The 17,994-nt window shown below is 35.0% G+C and overlaps 3 protein-coding genes across 7 annotated transcripts; 2 read left to right on the forward strand and 1 right to left on the reverse strand.

Moving 5' to 3' along the window:
- Positions 864-7,509, forward strand: LOC107645205 (sulfate transporter 3.1). 4 transcript variants are annotated; one of them, XM_016349175.2, is made up of 12 exons: positions 864-1,284; positions 1,877-2,084; positions 2,174-2,345; positions 2,664-2,729; positions 3,703-3,816; positions 4,254-4,370; positions 5,229-5,355; positions 5,932-6,218; positions 6,300-6,490; positions 6,591-6,676; positions 6,751-6,827; positions 6,945-7,509. In XM_016349175.2, exons 1-12 carry the CDS (start codon positions 975-977, stop codon positions 7,131-7,133), a joined length of 1,944 nt encoding a protein of 647 aa, XP_016204661.1. In that variant the 5' UTR covers positions 864-974; the 3' UTR covers positions 7,134-7,509. The 4 variants fall into 4 exon arrangements, with proteins under 4 accessions (XP_016204661.1, XP_020959344.1, XP_020959343.1 ...); XM_021103683.1 differs by having other exon boundaries at positions 1,011-1,284; positions 1,859-2,084; XM_021103685.1 differs by lacking the exon at positions 6,751-6,827.
- LOC107645203 (protein ANTAGONIST OF LIKE HETEROCHROMATIN PROTEIN 1) lies at positions 8,176-10,073 on the forward strand. The gene is made up of 2 exons (XM_016349174.2): positions 8,176-8,516; positions 8,781-10,073. The coding sequence occupies exons 1-2, from the start codon at positions 8,351-8,353 to the stop codon at positions 9,848-9,850; spliced, it is 1,236 nt and encodes a 411-aa protein (XP_016204660.1). The 5' UTR covers positions 8,176-8,350; the 3' UTR covers positions 9,851-10,073.
- LOC107645202 (protein NETWORKED 1D) lies at positions 10,175-17,531 on the reverse strand. Of its 2 annotated transcripts, XM_016349173.2 has the most exons (5): positions 17,412-17,531; positions 17,012-17,231; positions 16,303-16,448; positions 11,918-16,077; positions 10,175-11,693 (listed from the first exon to the last, which is right to left on the reverse strand). In XM_016349173.2, exons 3-5 carry the CDS (start codon positions 16,412-16,414, stop codon positions 10,509-10,511), a joined length of 5,457 nt encoding a protein of 1,818 aa, XP_016204659.1. In that variant the 5' UTR covers positions 16,415-16,448; positions 17,012-17,231; positions 17,412-17,531; the 3' UTR covers positions 10,175-10,508. The 2 variants fall into 2 exon arrangements, with proteins under 2 accessions (XP_016204659.1, XP_020959345.1); XM_021103686.1 differs by lacking the exon at positions 17,412-17,531 and having other exon boundaries at positions 17,012-17,349.

Below are 17,994 nucleotides of genomic sequence, written 5' to 3' on the forward strand. Positions count from 1 at the left end.
ATTATGTTTCAACAAAAAAAAAAAAGAAGAAGAAGAAGAAACAAGAAACTCTATAGAGTTGATGAATGAATGAAGTGGCATTTGCCAAACTGTGTTGTGTAATTAAGCTTAAAGGAATAAGATACGTGAGCTTGTAGCATATTGCTACCATGTGTTTGGCAGGTATATACAAGACAAAAGACATGAGGGAGGGCATACTGGGAGAGTTCCAAACTATATAATCATTATAATTTCAATTTTCACTCACCTTATTATTAAGGGAACACTCAATAATATCCATCCATCTTGTTTTTCTTTGGTTAACATGTCACCTTCCCTTTAATTTCCAATTTCCACTAATCTCTTCATTGTGCTATCAACTATTCAATAATAATAATGTGCATGCTATCAAAAATTAATATAACTTACATTCACATCTATCTGGAAAAAAATGATTGAAGTACCGACTCTAAATTATGTGACACAAATTCATGTGATATAAAATCTTAGATTGAATAAATAATAATAAAGGGTCCATTTTGAAGCGCACTCAAAACTAGGAAAACGAAGAATGATCCAAGACCACATACACACACTGAATCCTTTTAGAAAAAGTCTAGTGACGAACAATTTTATTAAATTTTAGTCAACATGTAACTAGCAAAAAAAGTGAGTAATTTTTAATTATTGGATAAAATTTCACACCATTAAAATTAGGTGAAAACTCAGGTGAAGTTGACTTCACATGAATTTATTATTAATAACTATTTGATGACTACAAATCGATCACAAAAGTTGCTGACCCTTAACACTCCTCGTCTCTTTATATAAAGCCACACATCTCCAGCAAACACTCATCAGTTCTACCACCAAACTCAATTCCCCTCTCCCACCTCCATCCTTGTCATCACACCGCCATTTCTACACTTGTCAATAGTAACTGCCATTGCATTAATATAAAATTACTTTTGTATCGTATCGCAGACAGTTATATTATGGGTAATAAGGAGTGTCCAAATGGCGTGGCGATTCCGCCGCCGCAACCGTTTATGAAGTCGTTGAAGTACTCGTTGAAGGAGACGTTCTTCCCGGATGACCCGCTGAGGCAGTTCAAGAACCAGGCGGCGTCAAGGAAGGTGGTGCTGGCACTGCAGTACTTCTTGCCGATATGCGAATGGGGACCACGGTACACCCTCAGGTTCTTGAAATCGGACGTTATTGCCGGCATCACCATCGCCAGTTTGGCCATTCCTCAAGGCATCAGTTATGCTAAGCTCGCCAACCTCCCTCCCATTCTTGGACTTTGTGAGTATACTTTTATAAACAGTAAAAACAGGTGAAGTTGATAACTTAGAGAGTAATTCCATCGAAATTTAGTCTATTAATTTTGGTGGAAATTCAAGTGCAGTCGACTTTACATAAAATTGATAGTTAAGAGCCGTTAAATAAAAATTTAGTCAAATCAATCAAATTATTTAACGACTTTCGATTATTTAATTCCCGTAAAATCAACTGCACTGATTTTTTACCTTTATGTAAAAGTTGACTGCACAAACTCAATACTCATTGGCTTTATAATACACAACTATTAACATGGACATATCATACAAAATACATAAATTTTAAAATTAGTATGGAAAATATTTTTTATTTTTTATTAAGTATAATTATATTAAATTATCTATTTTTTTGGCATAAAATTATCTGCCTAATAAATGAATGACTTGTAAACAAAAAAGTTAATAAACAAAATTAAAAGGTTAATAATTTTAATTTATTTTGTTAATATCTGTAATGAATAGTTTAATATTTTTAGTTTAGTAATTGGATACCATATTTTTAGTTAATAATTTAAATATTATTGATTAATGATTTGAAGTGTATAATGATGCTGCAGATTCGAGCTTTATACCGCCATTGATATATGCAATGATGGGAAGCTCAAGGGATTTGGCGGTGGGAACGGTGGCCGTTGGATCACTTCTGATGGCGTCGATGTTGGGTAAGGAGGTTAATTACATCCATAACCCGCAGCTCTATCTACACCTCGCTTTCACTGCTACTTTCTTCGCTGGTGTCTTCCAAGCTTCACTGGGTCTCTTTAGGTAATTAATTCTGGATTATTATTTGTCTTATGCTAATGTGTTGGAGAGAGAAATGAATAATTAACAAGTGAATTATTATAAAATAATAGGTTAGGGTTCATAGTGGACTTTCTGTCACATGCAAGCATAGTAGGGTTCATGGGAGGAGCAGCAACAGTGGTATGCCTGCAGCAGCTCAAATCAATTCTGGGATTGGAGCGTTTCACACACCACGCTGATCTTGTCTCCGTCATGCGTTCTGTTTTCTCCCAAACTCACCAAGTAATTATTGTTTTTTTAACATATATAATACTGTTATTTAGATTATTTTTTTATCAATAATAGATTTATTATTGTAATTATGTTTTAAACATAAAAAATATATAATATATAAGATGTAATAATTTAATAAATATTTAAAAAAAAAATTTATTCTTTTTAATAATAAAAAATTTATTATTAATAAAAAAATAATCTAAATAACAAATATTTTTCTGTCCATTCTACAAAAACACAAAAGAGTAGGACATAAATTCACTTATACACTTTAGTATAATTGCTTTAATTAATTCATATTTGTTTATATATATTATATTGCAGTGGAGGTGGGAAAGCGCAGTGTTAGGATGCTGCTTCATATTCTTTCTTCTCATCACTAGATACTTCGTAAGTGATGCCTAACCCATACCTCTAATAATTTACTATTTTTTTATGAGAAAGTATGAGAAGCCAATGAAATATTTGTCCAATGTGTACAATGAAGATTTAGAGAATATTAGAGATATAATTATTAATGTTACTTTCTTTCATTAGCTGAAACTTTTGGGATGAGTGGTATCATGACATGGTATTAGAGTTCTAGATCCGAAAACTCATTCGATCTTTAGTGGACCAAAAAATAAATTTAAGCTTTTGAGAAGATGTTTATTATCTCTAATATTCGAATGGTTATTCTAGATAGTATGTGGGATGTTCATTTTGTACAAATGAACCATTGTCTCTCTAACGATTTTTTTTTATATATATATATGGCATATTCATGTACCACGTTTCATATTTTTTTAAGGCTACAACGCTAACTAATTAAACAATAGAAAAATAAGAAATTTTATTCATACCAACTATGAAGGGATAAGATGCAGCTTGTCACACTTCTTATATATTCTCTGCCCTTATAAATTATTATTTCGATGCCCCATATTTTGGGGAATAATGCTATTTAATTTCTAGAATCGGTATGTTTATCAATAATAATAATAATCTCCTAACTGAGTTAATTACTAATACTTTTTCCCTATTTGTGCAATTAGATATCCAATTCTTTCGTGATTCTTCCAACACCAACCATGCATCAAAAAGCATAGTATAGCAATATTTATATATAATGGATACTATTATTCCATAGAAAATGAAAAACAAAAAATTGAAGTGAAATCAATAATTGGATCGATTATTGTATTATAAATGCGAGATATTTTCTTTTAAATTAGTATAGTTTTAAAATAAGTTAATAGTTAAAAATATAAATTAATAAATAATAAATAATAAATAATATTTAATCTCTTCGTATGTACATATCAAATCTAACCATACTAATATAAAACATAATTAATGACTGATATTAAAAGTACTGATGCAGAGCAAACAAAAACCGAAGCTGTTTTGGGTGTCAGCAATGGCGCCATTGACATCTGTAATTTTGGGAAGTCTCCTTGTCTATTTCACCCACGCCGAGAAGCACGGCGTTCAAGTGGTTAGCATTATTCCCATTTTTCTGTCCTCTTAAGTTTTTTTGAGAAGTGTTAGGAGTCGGCAACTTTTGTATTTTGTAACCATCAATTCGTCATTAATAGTCTTTTTATTGGTGTGAGATTATATCAAATGGTAGAAAATTACTCACTTTTCTTTTAATGGTTAAGTGCTAGACACAAAACACAAAAATTGCTGACCCCTTAAACTTTTCTTTTTTTTTATTGGTAGAAATTTAGGTACAACTACTTTCATCTGAAATTAATAGTTGAGAGTCGTTAAATAATTTGATAGGTTTGACTAAATTATCATTTAACAACTCTCGACTATTAACTTTAGGTGAAGTTTTATTTATTTAAATATTTATCCAAAGTATTATTAATAAAAAAAATAAATTTATGAAATAAAGAGTTAATTTAATTGTAACGGTGATTGGATCAGATAGGAGAATTGAAGAAGGGGCTAAATCCAGCATCAGTGACAGATTTGATATTTGTGTCGCCTTATATGAACACTGCCATCAAAACTGGCATTATCATCGGCATTATAGCCCTTGCGGTAAGTATCTCTCTAAATCAAAATCAAAATCAAAATCAATCTCATTTTTCCTTTGGAACCTGGCAACCTTGTTAAATCTTACACTTGTTTGGTCCATTAAATCTCACTTGACCTAAACATTTCAACGCACTAAATAATTTTCTCATCTGTAATCAATGCCTAACCTTTGTCAAATAAGAAATTAAATACATATCATATGAGTAGGTAAATTAATCTAACAATTAACATTTAACATCATACCTAAGCGCCATTAAACCCACAAAAAAAAAAAAGAAAAAGAAAAAGGCGACACTAACTGGATATGGGCTTTGCAGTTGTTGGACTGAGTTCTTTGTAATTGTACCTAATGAAGATGTTAAAAAATCATTCTCAACCAAAAACATTACAGTCACCATTAGGCCCATGACCAAAAAAATGAGGTCCAACAGAAATGCTAATTACTTCAGTTTGACTAAACAACTTAATTAAATTCTTTCTGAAAAAATAGTTTATAAATAAGTTAGTTATTTTATATTTAGTTTTTTAATTCTAAAAGTGTTTATTTTAAAAGAAATGTGATAAAAAAATTTATTGTGAGACATTTCCATAAACACTTAAATAGTTTCTTAGAGAGCTACAATTTAGTTTTAAAAATTGCACCAGAGATTAATATTACTACTTTTTATAAGTCAAAAACTCAAAAAGAATAACTTTTGAAACTTTCCAAACAGACCTAAATATTTTGTTAAGCTAAAAGTTATTAACCTAATAAATAAGAAAATGAGTGCAATAGAGATTCTTATTTATACTAATCTAGCTTGTGATGTAGATGACATAAACAATGCAAGGTCCTTAACTCTTGAGGACTGACTTGTGCAGGAAGGAATAGCAGTTGGAAGAAGCTTTGCAATGTTTAAGAATTACCATATTGATGGCAACAAAGAGATGATAGCTATTGGCACCATGAACATTGTTGGTTCTTTCACCTCTTGCTACCTTGCAACCGGTACTACTTAGTACTTAGCTTCTTTCATTAGTAATCTATGAAACACGGACACTTCGTTGAGTTATCATGTTCGCGTGTCGGACACATTTTAGACACGACACTCACCGACACTCGTTCGATATGTGTGTCTACTGTGTCCAACCGTATCTTAATAAAAAATAAAAAATTCTTCTCCAGACACGCCTGGACACACCTAAATACCATCATATGTCCACGTGTCCAGTCATATTCTTAAAATAAATTTAGATATAGTATATATTATTATTTATTAAAACAAAAAATATTTTAAATACTTGATATAATTAAAATAAGACATTAAAAATAATTAAAAATTTTAATATCAATAAAATATCAAAATATCATTATAATTTATCTAAAATCTAAAATATACTTTATTTTTATATATACCGTACATCATAGTTAGTAACATATATCTGTCATTAAAATTAAGGAGACCTAACTTATCCTAAAAGCTAACTTTAGATATAAGGGTTGTCGCACATTTATAAAGGTTATCAGACTTTCAATTTTACACGATACAGGACTTTAAAAATGAATGCATGTTTGTTGTTTCAGGACCATTTTCGCGTTCGGCTGTAAACTACAATGCTGGGTGCAAGACTGCAGCATCAAACATAGTAATGGCAATAGCAGTGATGTTGACATTGTTATTCCTAACACCATTGTTCCATTACACTCCACTTGTGGTACTATCTGCCATCATAGTATCTGCAATGCTCGGCCTCATAGATTATGAAGCAGCAATCCACCTCTGGAAAATCGACAAATTCGATTTCTTAGTCTGCATTAGTGCATATATCGGTGTCGTCTTTGGCAGTGTCGAAATTGGTTTAGTAATAGCAGTAAGTATCACTCTCATGATTGTTTAATCATAGTCACTTGTATAATATAAAGTTTAATAACATGAATATGTGATTTTGCAGGTAGCAATATCTGTACTTCGTGTACTGTTATTTGTTGCAAGGCCAAGGACATTTGTTTTAGGTAACATTCCAAATACTGGAGCATATAGAAATGTGGAACAATATCCCAATGCAAAACACATTCCTGGAATGCTAATTCTTGAAATTGATGCACCAATTTACTTTACCAATGCAAGCTATTTAAGAGAGAGGTAAGAACTAAGAAGGCAGTCCTAGTTGTTTCTATTTTATTCTACATGCAAATTTAGTACTGGAAACTAATTAACTGAAGAATTTAATTTGTGATCATAGGATCACCAGGTGGATTGATGAAGAGGAGGACAGAATCAAAGCTTCAGGACTGAACAGTTTGCAGTATGTGATATTGGATATGACTGGTAAGTTAATTATTATATATGAAGCAACTAATCAGGATTTTGAGTCTAATTTGTAGTGTTAATTTTATTTGCAGCTGTTGCAAACATTGACACAAGTGGAATAAGTATGTTTGAAGAGGTCAAAAAGATTGTTGAGAGAAGAGGACTACAAGTAAATTATTCTCCTCTTGTGTTATGTTGCAACATTTTGTTTTACAGAGAAATGATTTATTATCCTCTTAACTAGTATTCTTAACCATTTTGTTTTGCTCCTTTTCTTTGTGAATAGTTGGTTCTGGTGAATCCTGGGAGTGAGGTGATGAAGAAACTGCATAAAGCAAAGTTCCTTGATGAAATAGGGCAGAGGTGGGTGTACCTAACAGTTGAAGAGGCTGTTGCAGCATGCAACTTCATGCTCCATACATATCAACCAAACCCCAAGAAAGATGAATCAGGAGGAGGATGGAACAATGTCTGATTCAAATGTAATTAAACACTGATCTTGATCATGTATAAGCCAAAAATTTTGAATCACAGCCAAGTTATCATAACAGTGTGTGACATGATGGAGATAGTGAAAATCATACTTAGAGGGCATCATAGTAAAGACTAAAGAGGAAGATGCTAATAATTTGTCTAAGTTTGTGAGGCCCCAGTTGGAAGTTAATTAAAGAAGTTTCCAACAGAGGGTATATAGTCTATGTACTGAGTTTGATAATCAATGGAATTGACATGAAATTCTCTATGAAATGAATAATGTATATAGTTAATAAATCTTAACCAAGAAGCCCAGCTATTCTTCTTGAATATTTAGTCAAGAATTTGACACACTATACATGAGAAGAGTTTTGTTGTCAAACATTTATCTCCTTATATTCATAATTTTTATATTGATGTGGTTAGAAGTTTATAATCCATTCAAAATAACCAAGCTCCTCTTCTCTAGTGTTCAATAATATGTATCTTAAGGACGTGTTTGGATGAGTTTTTAAAAAAAATCTTTTTTTATATTTGAGCATCTCATGCAAAAAGATTTTTTTATTTATCAATTATATTTGGATATAACAATATAAAAGTATTTTTTTGTTTATTTATTACATAAAAAACATCTTATTTTAAGGAAAAAAGATGTAAATTATAGCTTCTCAAAAAAAAATTCTTTTGATTTTTTTAATACTTTTACTTTTACTATTTGAAATTTGTCAAACACGCTAAAAAATAAAAAAAGATCTTTTTCATTGAAAAAAGATCTTTTTTTTATCAAAATAATGGTGCCCAAACAAGCACTAAATCCAATTATTTAAATTCTTAATAAGTTTTTTATTATAAATTTAGAAAAACCACATATTTTGGTAATTATATATACTATAGTTCTTAAAACGTATAATCGATATTAATTTTCACTTTGTCAACTTTGGATTTTGGCACACTTCATATTTTAATATTTTGTTTTATTATTTTACTCTTAAAATGAATATTAGAGTCAATAGATATTCCACTTCAAAGTACAAATAAGGCATCTCAATTAAGTTGAAAATGCATTGAAATTAATAAAAATTTTGAAAACATTCTTTTCCTTTTTTGAAAAAGAAAAAAAAAAATTAAAAGCCTAACCCCAAAGATAGTGTGAGGTAGCTTGAATTTGACTTCACTTTACTCGTGGTGCTGGTGTTTGCTTTGTTGAAACTTGAATCAATGGCACCGCTGCAGAAGAAATCGAGCAAGACGAAAAGGAAGAAGAAGAAGACTAAGAAATTCAAGAAGCGCAGCAGTAAAGAGATCACCCTTGTCCCCGTTGAGCCCCGAACCGGCGAAACCGATTGGTGGGACTCTTTCTGGCACAAAAATTCCACTGCTCCAGGTACCCCCATTATTCTCCTCTTTCAAAGTTTCAAACTTTTATATCCATTCTTCCTTTTAATGCAGGTGTTTCTGTATTGTTATCACTTTCTGTTGTCAATTGTTAACATCTCTCAAATTTTATGTCTAGTTGGTAAAGTAAAAAGGGGAAAAGAAAGGATTTTTCAAATTGGGTATCTGGTATTATTAGCTTCTCTGGTTCCTTGTGTTAGATTTGATTGTCTTATGGATATGGTTGATGAATAATGCAATTGTTAACTTGCAGGGTACAGTGTACCTACTGATGAGGCAGAAGGGTTTAAGTATTTCTTTAGGATGTCACAGAGTACTTTTGAGTACATATGTTCTCTTGTTAGGGAGGATCTCATATCTAGGCCTCCATCTGGCCTAATCAACATTGAGGGAAGGCTTCTCAGTGTTGAGAAGCAGGTTGCCATTGCCCTTAGAAGGCTGGCATCTGGCGAGTCTCAGGTTTTAGTTGGAGCCGCCTTCGGTGTTGGCCAATCGACTGTCTCTCAGGTCACTTGGAGGTTCATTGAGGCACTGGAGGAACGTGCCAGGCACCATCTCAATTGGCCTGATTTCGACAGGATGCAAGAGATCAAGCGTGGTTTCGAAGTGTCCTACGGGCTGCCTAATTGCTGTGGAGCTGTTGACGCGACACACGTCATGATGACCCTTCCGGCGGTGCAGACCTCGGATGACTGGTGCGATCAGGAGAAGAATTACAGCATGTTATTGCAGGGGATTGTGGATCACGAGATGAGGTTCATTGATATGGTCACTGGTTTGCCTGGGGGCATGACATATTCCAGATTGTTGAAGTGTTCGACGATTTTCAAACTCACCGAGAATGGGGATCGTTTGAATGGAAATGTAAGGACTTTAGGTGGAGGGGATGTGATAAGAGAGTATATAGTGGGTGGCCACAGTTATCCTCTTCTTCCATGGCTTATGACTCCTTATGAAGGGAATAGCATATCAAGTGCACAGTCCATTTTTAATCATAAACATGGGCCTGTAAGGTTTCTTGCAGTGAGAGCATTATCACTGTTAAAGGGAGGTTGGAGAATCCTCAGTAAGGTTATGTGGAGACCTGATAAAAGGAAACTACCAAGCATTATCTTGACATGTTGTTTGCTTCATAACATTATCATTGATTGTGGAGACACCTTGCATCCAGATGTTGCCTTGTCGGGTCATCATGATTCGGGATATCGTGAACAGCATTGCAAGCAAGTTGATCCAGCAGGGAAGGCCATGAGAGAAAATTTGTGCAAGCATTTACAACATGCTAAGCAGTTACATGTCCATGGTAGTTCTGATGTTTTGTGAATCTGATCTAAAATGACTTTTGGTGTCAGCATTCTGATGCAGAACTTAGAACTGAGTTGTTTCGGAGTTGAGTTTAGCATAAGTTTCTTAATCTCCTTGTATTTTGTGAATGTAATTTTAGGTTTGTTACTTTTGTGGATAACTTATTGCAAGAAATATTTCTGATCATAATTCAAGAGGCTTAGAGGCACACCCTCTCCATTCTTGTTGCATTTTATGCTGATGGAAAGATTCTTTAAAGCACAAACAAAACGAAGAAAAAGAAGGGCAATAAAATCATGTGACTCTCAATAGTAAAGATAGCACATTTTGAGATTAAATAGATAAATGTTCAATTGTTCATTTGATAGTTTCTTGTTCTGATTCTTAGCAAGTCTTTTTTGTCAATGTCATTGTCACCTACTAGCAAACCCCAAAAGTGATGGCCATGATATGGACCGCACTTCTAACCAAGAAAAAAAATATATAAGATGAAGATCACTCGGAAAATGAAATGGTGAAAGTTTCATCCTACTCTTCTTCAGAGTGAACTTGACATAACATGTACATCAGGGAAAGGTTCAGTGTCATCTCTAGGCTACAAAGAAAAACTTAGAAACAGGAAAGTTAATCTTTTTAAGTAACTAATGTACTGAACTGTGCTTAAAATTAAGCTGAATCAATCTCCCTTAGTAGGAGGTTGTATGCATGCACAGAAGTGCGCTTTCTTCTTCTTCCTCAACTGGTACTTGATTCTTGTCTGACCATAGAGATAATCTCGCAAAAGGACTCTCGAATTTGGATCATCAACCACTGTCTTCCCCCTGGCTTGTTTTTCTTCGTTCAACTTCAGCAGCAAAAATTGCAGTCTTTGCACCTCCAACTGCAGCCGTCCTATCTTTTCAGATCCTCTCCGAGCCCGTGCCGAAATTCTCATCCTTCTGACACCACCACTCTCATCTGAATCTGTTGAGGACCTCCCAGCAGAGGACAAGGCACCACCTTGGACACTCTTGACCAACTTGTGGTTGGCATCAAATAGCTTTGTGATGGACTCCTGAGCAGCTTCTAGCTGCTCTTTCACATTGTCATACTCAACATCTTTTCCTCTTGTGCTCTTCTCACTAATTTCAATCCTCTTGATCAAATCTTGTACAGTAATTTCAAGATTTGTCAACTTCTGAGCATCAGAATCAAGTTTTTCTAAAACCTTTCTCCTGTTGCCTTCTTCACGTGACTGTGTTGAACTTCTTGGGACCTCTACTTTGTCCACACTCAATTCCTTCTCAGTGAAGAAATGTGCTGAAGGATATCTGTTTTTCAGTTCCTTGATTGATCCCTGGCGACGGTAGCCAGCAGGTGCAGCGGCCATCCTCTGAGAGTTGCTGACTTTCAGGCCAATTGTGCCATCCCTGTTAGCAGTTTCCCACAACTCCAGCAACTGTTCATCCGATTCAAGAGTTCCTCTCCTACTAACACCAAAAGATGAACATTCAGCCATTTGATCAAGCATGATGTCTTTCGGCAGACACTCAATCTCTGTTATGGGGATATCTGGCACTGACTTCCCTGTCTTATGTTCGCGAAAGGATCCACCCCGACGCTCCTTTGCTTCATCCATCTGAACAGCATGCCAATTTGGTTGAATATTCACTTGGCGCCTGCTGATTCCAGGTTTTAACTCTTGAATCTCTCTCATTTCAGTCTTGGGATTGAAGCTTTCATTCATCTGTTTAACAGCCCCTTCAATTGCATTGATCCTTTTCTGCATGTCTTGGAAATCTGGAAGTGATGGTGCAGTAGTATCCTGATAAACACCAGTTTGCCGACCACTAGTGCACTTCTGATTTACCAAATTCTGAACCTGGAAATGATCATTTAAACAATATATTGATAAAATATTTCAATATTAACTGGTGCCAAGCTTATCACAAATAATCAAATAACCAGCCATTAGGATAAAATGAGATTTAATGGATATCTAAATTATGGTCTAGAGACTCAATTGGTTTATTTTACTAAATAATATATTCGGAACTTGAAAAAAATGAGAATAAATAAAATAGAGAGATTTATGCTGATTAATACCTTTGATTGTTTGTAGTCAATAGATTTTGCAGGTAAGAGAGTGTGCATCTCCAGGGATGTTATGCAATCATTCAAAGCACTGACAGCAGGAACATAAGCAGCCAACTGACGCTGTAGTCTTCCATTTTCGCCTTCTAACTCATTAACTCTTTCTTTCAGCCTTTCACTTTCCATACCCTTGAAGTTGCTTCTGCGTTCAAGATTCTGACATGCTTCAGCTAGCTCATGGACCTTCCCTTCAAGTAACGCCTCGTTGACAGCAGAAATTTGTAGTCCGGAAAAAAGGGAGGCAGCATGAGTTTCCCATTGCTGTATCTCCCTTGTTCCTTTTTGTAGTTCATAACTGAGCTCCTGCTCCCTAAGTTTAGTTTTCCTAAGTTCTTGCTGCAGATGCCTCATTTCAGCCTCCAACTTCTGATTCACTTCACAAAGGCATCCAAGCTCTTGATCTTGGCGATCCTTCTCCGATGACAATTCCAAAATTTGGCTAGCTTGGTGTTCAAGTAATCGCCTGGCCTCATCATACTTGATCTTAAGATGTTCCACCATTCTCTGCAATTCTGTTTTCTCATCGCGTAAAGCACTAAACATCTCTGCGGCTTTCAGAATCTCTTTTTCCTTCTGAGACAACAATTGCTTTCCAATTCTAACCTGAGAATTTAGTTGATCATTGACAGATTCAACTAGTTGTAGTTCAATGTTTGACACCACAAATGACTCTTTCAGATGTGAATTTCCAATCTTCAGATCTTCCATTTCAGATGCCATTGTTTTCAATCTCTCCTCAAGGTTGGTATTTACCGAACATAGTCTTTCAAGATCTTCACTCAGCTCCTTAAGTGCTAGGAGTTTTTCAAAGATGATGTTCTGATAAATCAGAGAAAGATTAGATTGAGCTACTGTCTCATGAATCATTGCACAGATTTCTTCTTCCAAGTTACTTTTCTCTTCCGCCAGATCTAGAAATCTTCTCAACAGAGTACTTTTCTCCTCAGATGTTTTGCAACTTTCTTCTTGTATGTTCTTGTGAGCCTCTTCCAATTCTGACAGCTGTTTGCATAGATTCTCGATTTCAGTCGCCATCACTTTCATTTTCTGTTCTCCCCTTCTTATTGTCAACTTCAGGTCCTCATTCTTCTCCAGTATATTTTTGACATCCGTTTGCAGTGCCAAGAACTCCTTAGACTGGGTCCTCAACTCCTCATCAAGGGTATCCCTTTCTGTCACAAGATTTTCTGCTTTTGATTTCAATTGCCTGAGGAATGTGACAAGAACTGAATTCTCAATGGCAATTTTCTCACTTTCATTGCAAGCTGTGAAGAAACAATCTTGTGTCTCCTCAAGTTTGCTATGTATATGGTTCAGAAGCTCCTGATTTTCAATAATATCTTCACACGTGTTCTCACTGTTAATGTCAAGAGTCTTCGATATCTGAAGCAGCCCGATCCTTAGTATTTTAATTTTCTCTGACATGGAGTTCTCATCAACCTGCTTTTGAACATTGTCATTCTCCACTTTCGATATCAATCTATCAGACATTTTGGATGCCTCCAAGAGTCTCTGACTCTCTACTAGCAGTGAAAAATTCTTTTGCTCCAGATCCATGATGCTTTTCTGCAAGATGAAAATTTCCATTTGAGCATGGACAGCCCCTTCTACTTCCTTGTCATATTCCCCTTTCCAGTGATTGGCATCTTCTTGGAGAATATGAATCATGAATTCCTTCTCAGCCAAATTATCTTCATTCAACTGCACAACTCGAGAATTCTCTTCTCTTTCGGCATATAAGGAAACCAGCAGCTCTTCAACCTTTTGAAGTGCGGACTCCCTTTCCAACTTTAGATCCAGATGCTTCAGTTCAAGTTCGGTGCGTTGTTTCTCGAGATCTTCTAGTGTTTGATGAGCCACTGTCAATTGTGAAATCAAGTATTCTTTTTCAGAGGAGAGACTGGACTTCTCATGATCAAGTGACTGGCAAGAGTCTTCTAAGATCTTTGACTTTACCCTTAATCCTTCTAGCTCAGCATTCACATCACATAGTGAACTTTCTAAAATCTTGTTCTTCTCTGAGAGTTTCTCCAGATTTTCAGCTGTGGTTTGTAACTGAGAAAACAAGGTTGCCTTCTCCGCAGCGAGAGTGGAATTCTCAGCAAGCAAAGATTGGCAAGTTTCTTCTAATACCTTTACCTTTTCTCTGACAGCCTCCAGCTCAGCATTCAAATTTGAAAGAGAAATCTCCATAACAGAATTTTTCTCCAACAGCTGTTCCATGATTTCCAGTCTTTGCAGAAGAGATGCTTTCTCATCTTGATTTACCTTGCATGCCTCCTTCAGCTTTGAGTTCTCATCTTGCAATTTCTTTGCGGATGAGGCAAAGTCTTGTGTGTCTAAGCCAGTTGACCTTACATCCTCCATCATGGATTCATGCCTTTTATTCACACCATTAAGCTCCTCTTTGAGACAATAAATTTCCTGTTGAAGAGCATTTCTTTCATCGACTCGCAGTCCAACCTCCTGTTCAAGTTTCTTGATTGTCGCCCTCAAGTTCAATATCTCATTCTCCAAATTCTTTATGGTCAAGGATGAAGACAATTTGACATCATCTAGAATTTTGTTTTCCTCCTTGACCCTGTGAACTTCATCCTCTAAAGCTTGATTTTGGGACTCCATATTATGGACCACGGCTGCAAGAGATCTAAGATCATCCTGTGATTTAGAATGTAAATTCTGGAGAGTTTGGAAAGCAGTCTCAGCGTCAATAAATCGCAACCGTTCCTCTTGTATGCTAGTCCAAAGTCTACTCAATTCCTTCTGCTTTTCACTAAATTCTTCACTTTGGGAACTTATCTTCTGTGTTAATGACTGCAATTCGGATTGCAGAGACAGATTTGATGTTTCCAGGTGAAGACACTTCTGTTCAGAACTTTTTAACTTCTCAGCCTCATCAGCTATCTTCGATTTTAGCTTATACACCTCCTTTTCAGCACATGAGAGTTTATGCTTCAAACTGGAAATTATCTCCAAGCATTGCTCGTATCGAAGGGCTGCATCTTCTTTCTCTTCAGTAAGTTTAGCAATATCCAACTTCAACGCCTCAACTTCACTTCTAGCTATATTAGCTTCCTCATTCAATCTCCTTGCATTCTCTTCAGCTTCTTCTAATCTCTCCTCCAGTTTTGACAATGAATCCAAGGAGTGGTTATTTCGGGCAACTGCAGCTTCTTTTTCAGTTTCTATTCTAGCAAGGTCATGCTTAAGGGATTCGGTTTCAGTTTCAGCTTTAATAGCGCGATCATTAAGTTCTCTTACATCATCATGAGCAGAAGAGATGCTTAGCTCCAGAGTAGATATTTTCTCCAAGCACTGCTGGTACTGAAAAAGATTGGCTTCTCTTTCTGCCTGCAATACAACAAGGGCTTCCTTCAAGGTCTGGACTTCGGCTTCAGCTTTGCTCGCGCGTTCGTCAAGTCCTTGAGAATTCTCCCTTGCATTAGACACTTCTGATTCCAGATTGGACAATCTCTCCAAACTCTGCTGATACTGAAGCAATCCAGCTTCCTTTTCACTTTCCAATTTAGCAAGAGCTTTCTTTAAGGCCAAAATTTCTGTCTCGGCTTTAGTCATTCGTTCAGACTCGGATAAGCCTTGACTTCCATTGTCATGGCTTCCATTCTTTAACCCATTAGTCTCCTCTGAATCAAGAAAAGTGAGGCCCCTTTTAGCACGCCCTTCCAAATGCTTCACATGACTTGCATCTTCTCCTAACATGAAGAGATCATTGAGCTGTTTTAGACCCATTTTGCTTATAGCAGTATCAGGTTCATAATTAGGAGCTCCATGTTGGTCAAATAATCCATGTGAATGGTGAGGCGTCACCGGTGTGTGTGGCTCAGTCTCTGTGGAAGAAACTAAAGGCAAATCATCTGCTGGTACTGGAGGCACTTGATTAGGAAATGCTTCAGCCATGGTACGATGAGCCTGGCGAATTACTCCGGTTGCATGATCATATCTCTCTGCCAATGCCCGGTATGCACGGTAAAACTCTTCAACCAATTTCATAAGCTCCGGCCGTTTCTTATAATACATTTCAGCCCTTCTAGCAAAGGAATCTGCATCCTCTTCAATAAGCTTAATCATTTGCTTCACCTTGACATCCATATCTGTTCATCAAGAGATGATGTGCTTAATTCAAATGTGTTTGAGAACACCATATGGTTATTAATAACAAAATCTCAACCTATTACTTCAAAATTATGTTTTGTAAAGCACGATACAAATATCAGTAGTTATGTATGATAGGAAAGAATTAAGAACAATAACAAAGGGTGCAAGAGGATGAATCATAACAATGTCAACATCTTTAGCAGAAAGAGATAAAGTATTACCTGTGAGATTTTCTTGGAGCCATTTGGAGTTCTTGGGGCTTATGTGACTGTCCCACCACCATGAATATTTCCTCTTAGAGTCAGAATCAGAATGTGACAGAGCCGCAGCCATCACTTAGGGAACCCAGCACTGTGTCTTCTGAGTTCTGATGTTGAAAGAAACAACATCAGTGAAAAAACATCAAGAAAGAAAAATCAAAGTAAAACCATAAGCAACTAAATGTGCATTTGACAGCAAATGCAAGCACAGTTACTCAAATTATGGGAAGCAAAATTCTCTCATGGCCACTTGCATTTGCATAGAATCATCGATACAGACATAAAAGAAATGAAAAATCCTCAGTTTCAGATAAACCATAGCCTGGTAGTTGAAGCCTTTGATTCCAAATGTGAATGAAACAAAAGTCTGACAAGTCAGAGCTTGAACTGATCCCAACAAAATAGGAAGGAAAAAGAATAACTAAAATTCATCCAACAAAAAAAATTGTTTATAGAATTTGGCTAGTAAACAAGAACATAAATTAGTGAAACTACTATGCATCAGATTATTCTTTTTTCTTCAAACCCCATGATCAATATATCAAACACCAATGAAAGACTAAGATCAGTTAAAAACTAAAATGCTCATAATTCAAGAGAAGAAATCACTCCATGAAGAACTGTAACAATATAACTCCATAATTCAGATAAAAAGAACAAAGAAACTCACCAACAGAAAAAGGAAACTTCAGCTTCCAGTTACCAGAGACAACACAAAAGAAACATTTCTTTGTTATTCAATCCATTGCATGAGTTCAGCCCATGTTGGTTAGATCTCTGTGTTTTCTGTTGTTGCAGTTTAGAATGTTGTGTTTCTCTCTCTTGCTTCTTCTTTGGTTTGCTTTTTATGGAGCATAGGTTGGTAGCAGTGTCCTAAGCATCTCTCATAACTGTTAAAGTGTAAAGCAAACAAAAAACAATACAAAACAAAGTTGGCAGAGACTCCAAAAAGAAAAAGGAATGAAAGAAAAATAGATGTATGAATAAAACCATTAACACAAACATTTTATCATACAATTGGTATGCAGAATAATCATGTTTTGATATGTAATTTAGAATCTGATACTCACATTCAATGCCTTAATTTGGTACATCAATTTTGGAAATGAGAGATTGTAGCGGAAATGGAAAGCAATATTTCTGGGATATGATTTTAGATTCTCAAGCTAAGTCTTTTTAATTTTTATTCGATTTTTACTTGAATAATAATAATAATAATAATAATAATAATAATAATCATAATAATGATAACTAAGTCGGGTCTAGTGATTAGCTCGTTAATCTACTTTAAGTAAGTATCGAATTCAAATCTCACCTTGTAATGGAGTTTAATAGCGTGGCAGATTAGTCCTTGACCTGTCGAGTTAGGAGATAAATTAAATTAAATTATGTTAGTCAAAATATTTCATTTTTTGTACTTATTTATTTTTATATTTTTAAAGGAAAACTCCATATCCGAAATACAATATTGAATAACACGAAATGTATGTACAACATATAATTACAAATAAATTATTAAGGATTTACCTAAAAAGTGAATTAAGAATGTTAGTTAAAAAAATTAAATTAGAAAATTTTAATTTTTATAATTTATTATCAATGCAATAAAAATATTAGAAAATTGTTTCTATTAATCTATTTAAATTATCTATT

The sequence above is a fragment of the Arachis ipaensis genome, chromosome B06, assembly GCF_000816755.2.
Source record: "Arachis ipaensis cultivar K30076 chromosome B06, Araip1.1, whole genome shotgun sequence".
NCBI classification, from domain to species: domain Eukaryota; kingdom Viridiplantae; phylum Streptophyta; class Magnoliopsida; order Fabales; family Fabaceae; genus Arachis; species Arachis ipaensis.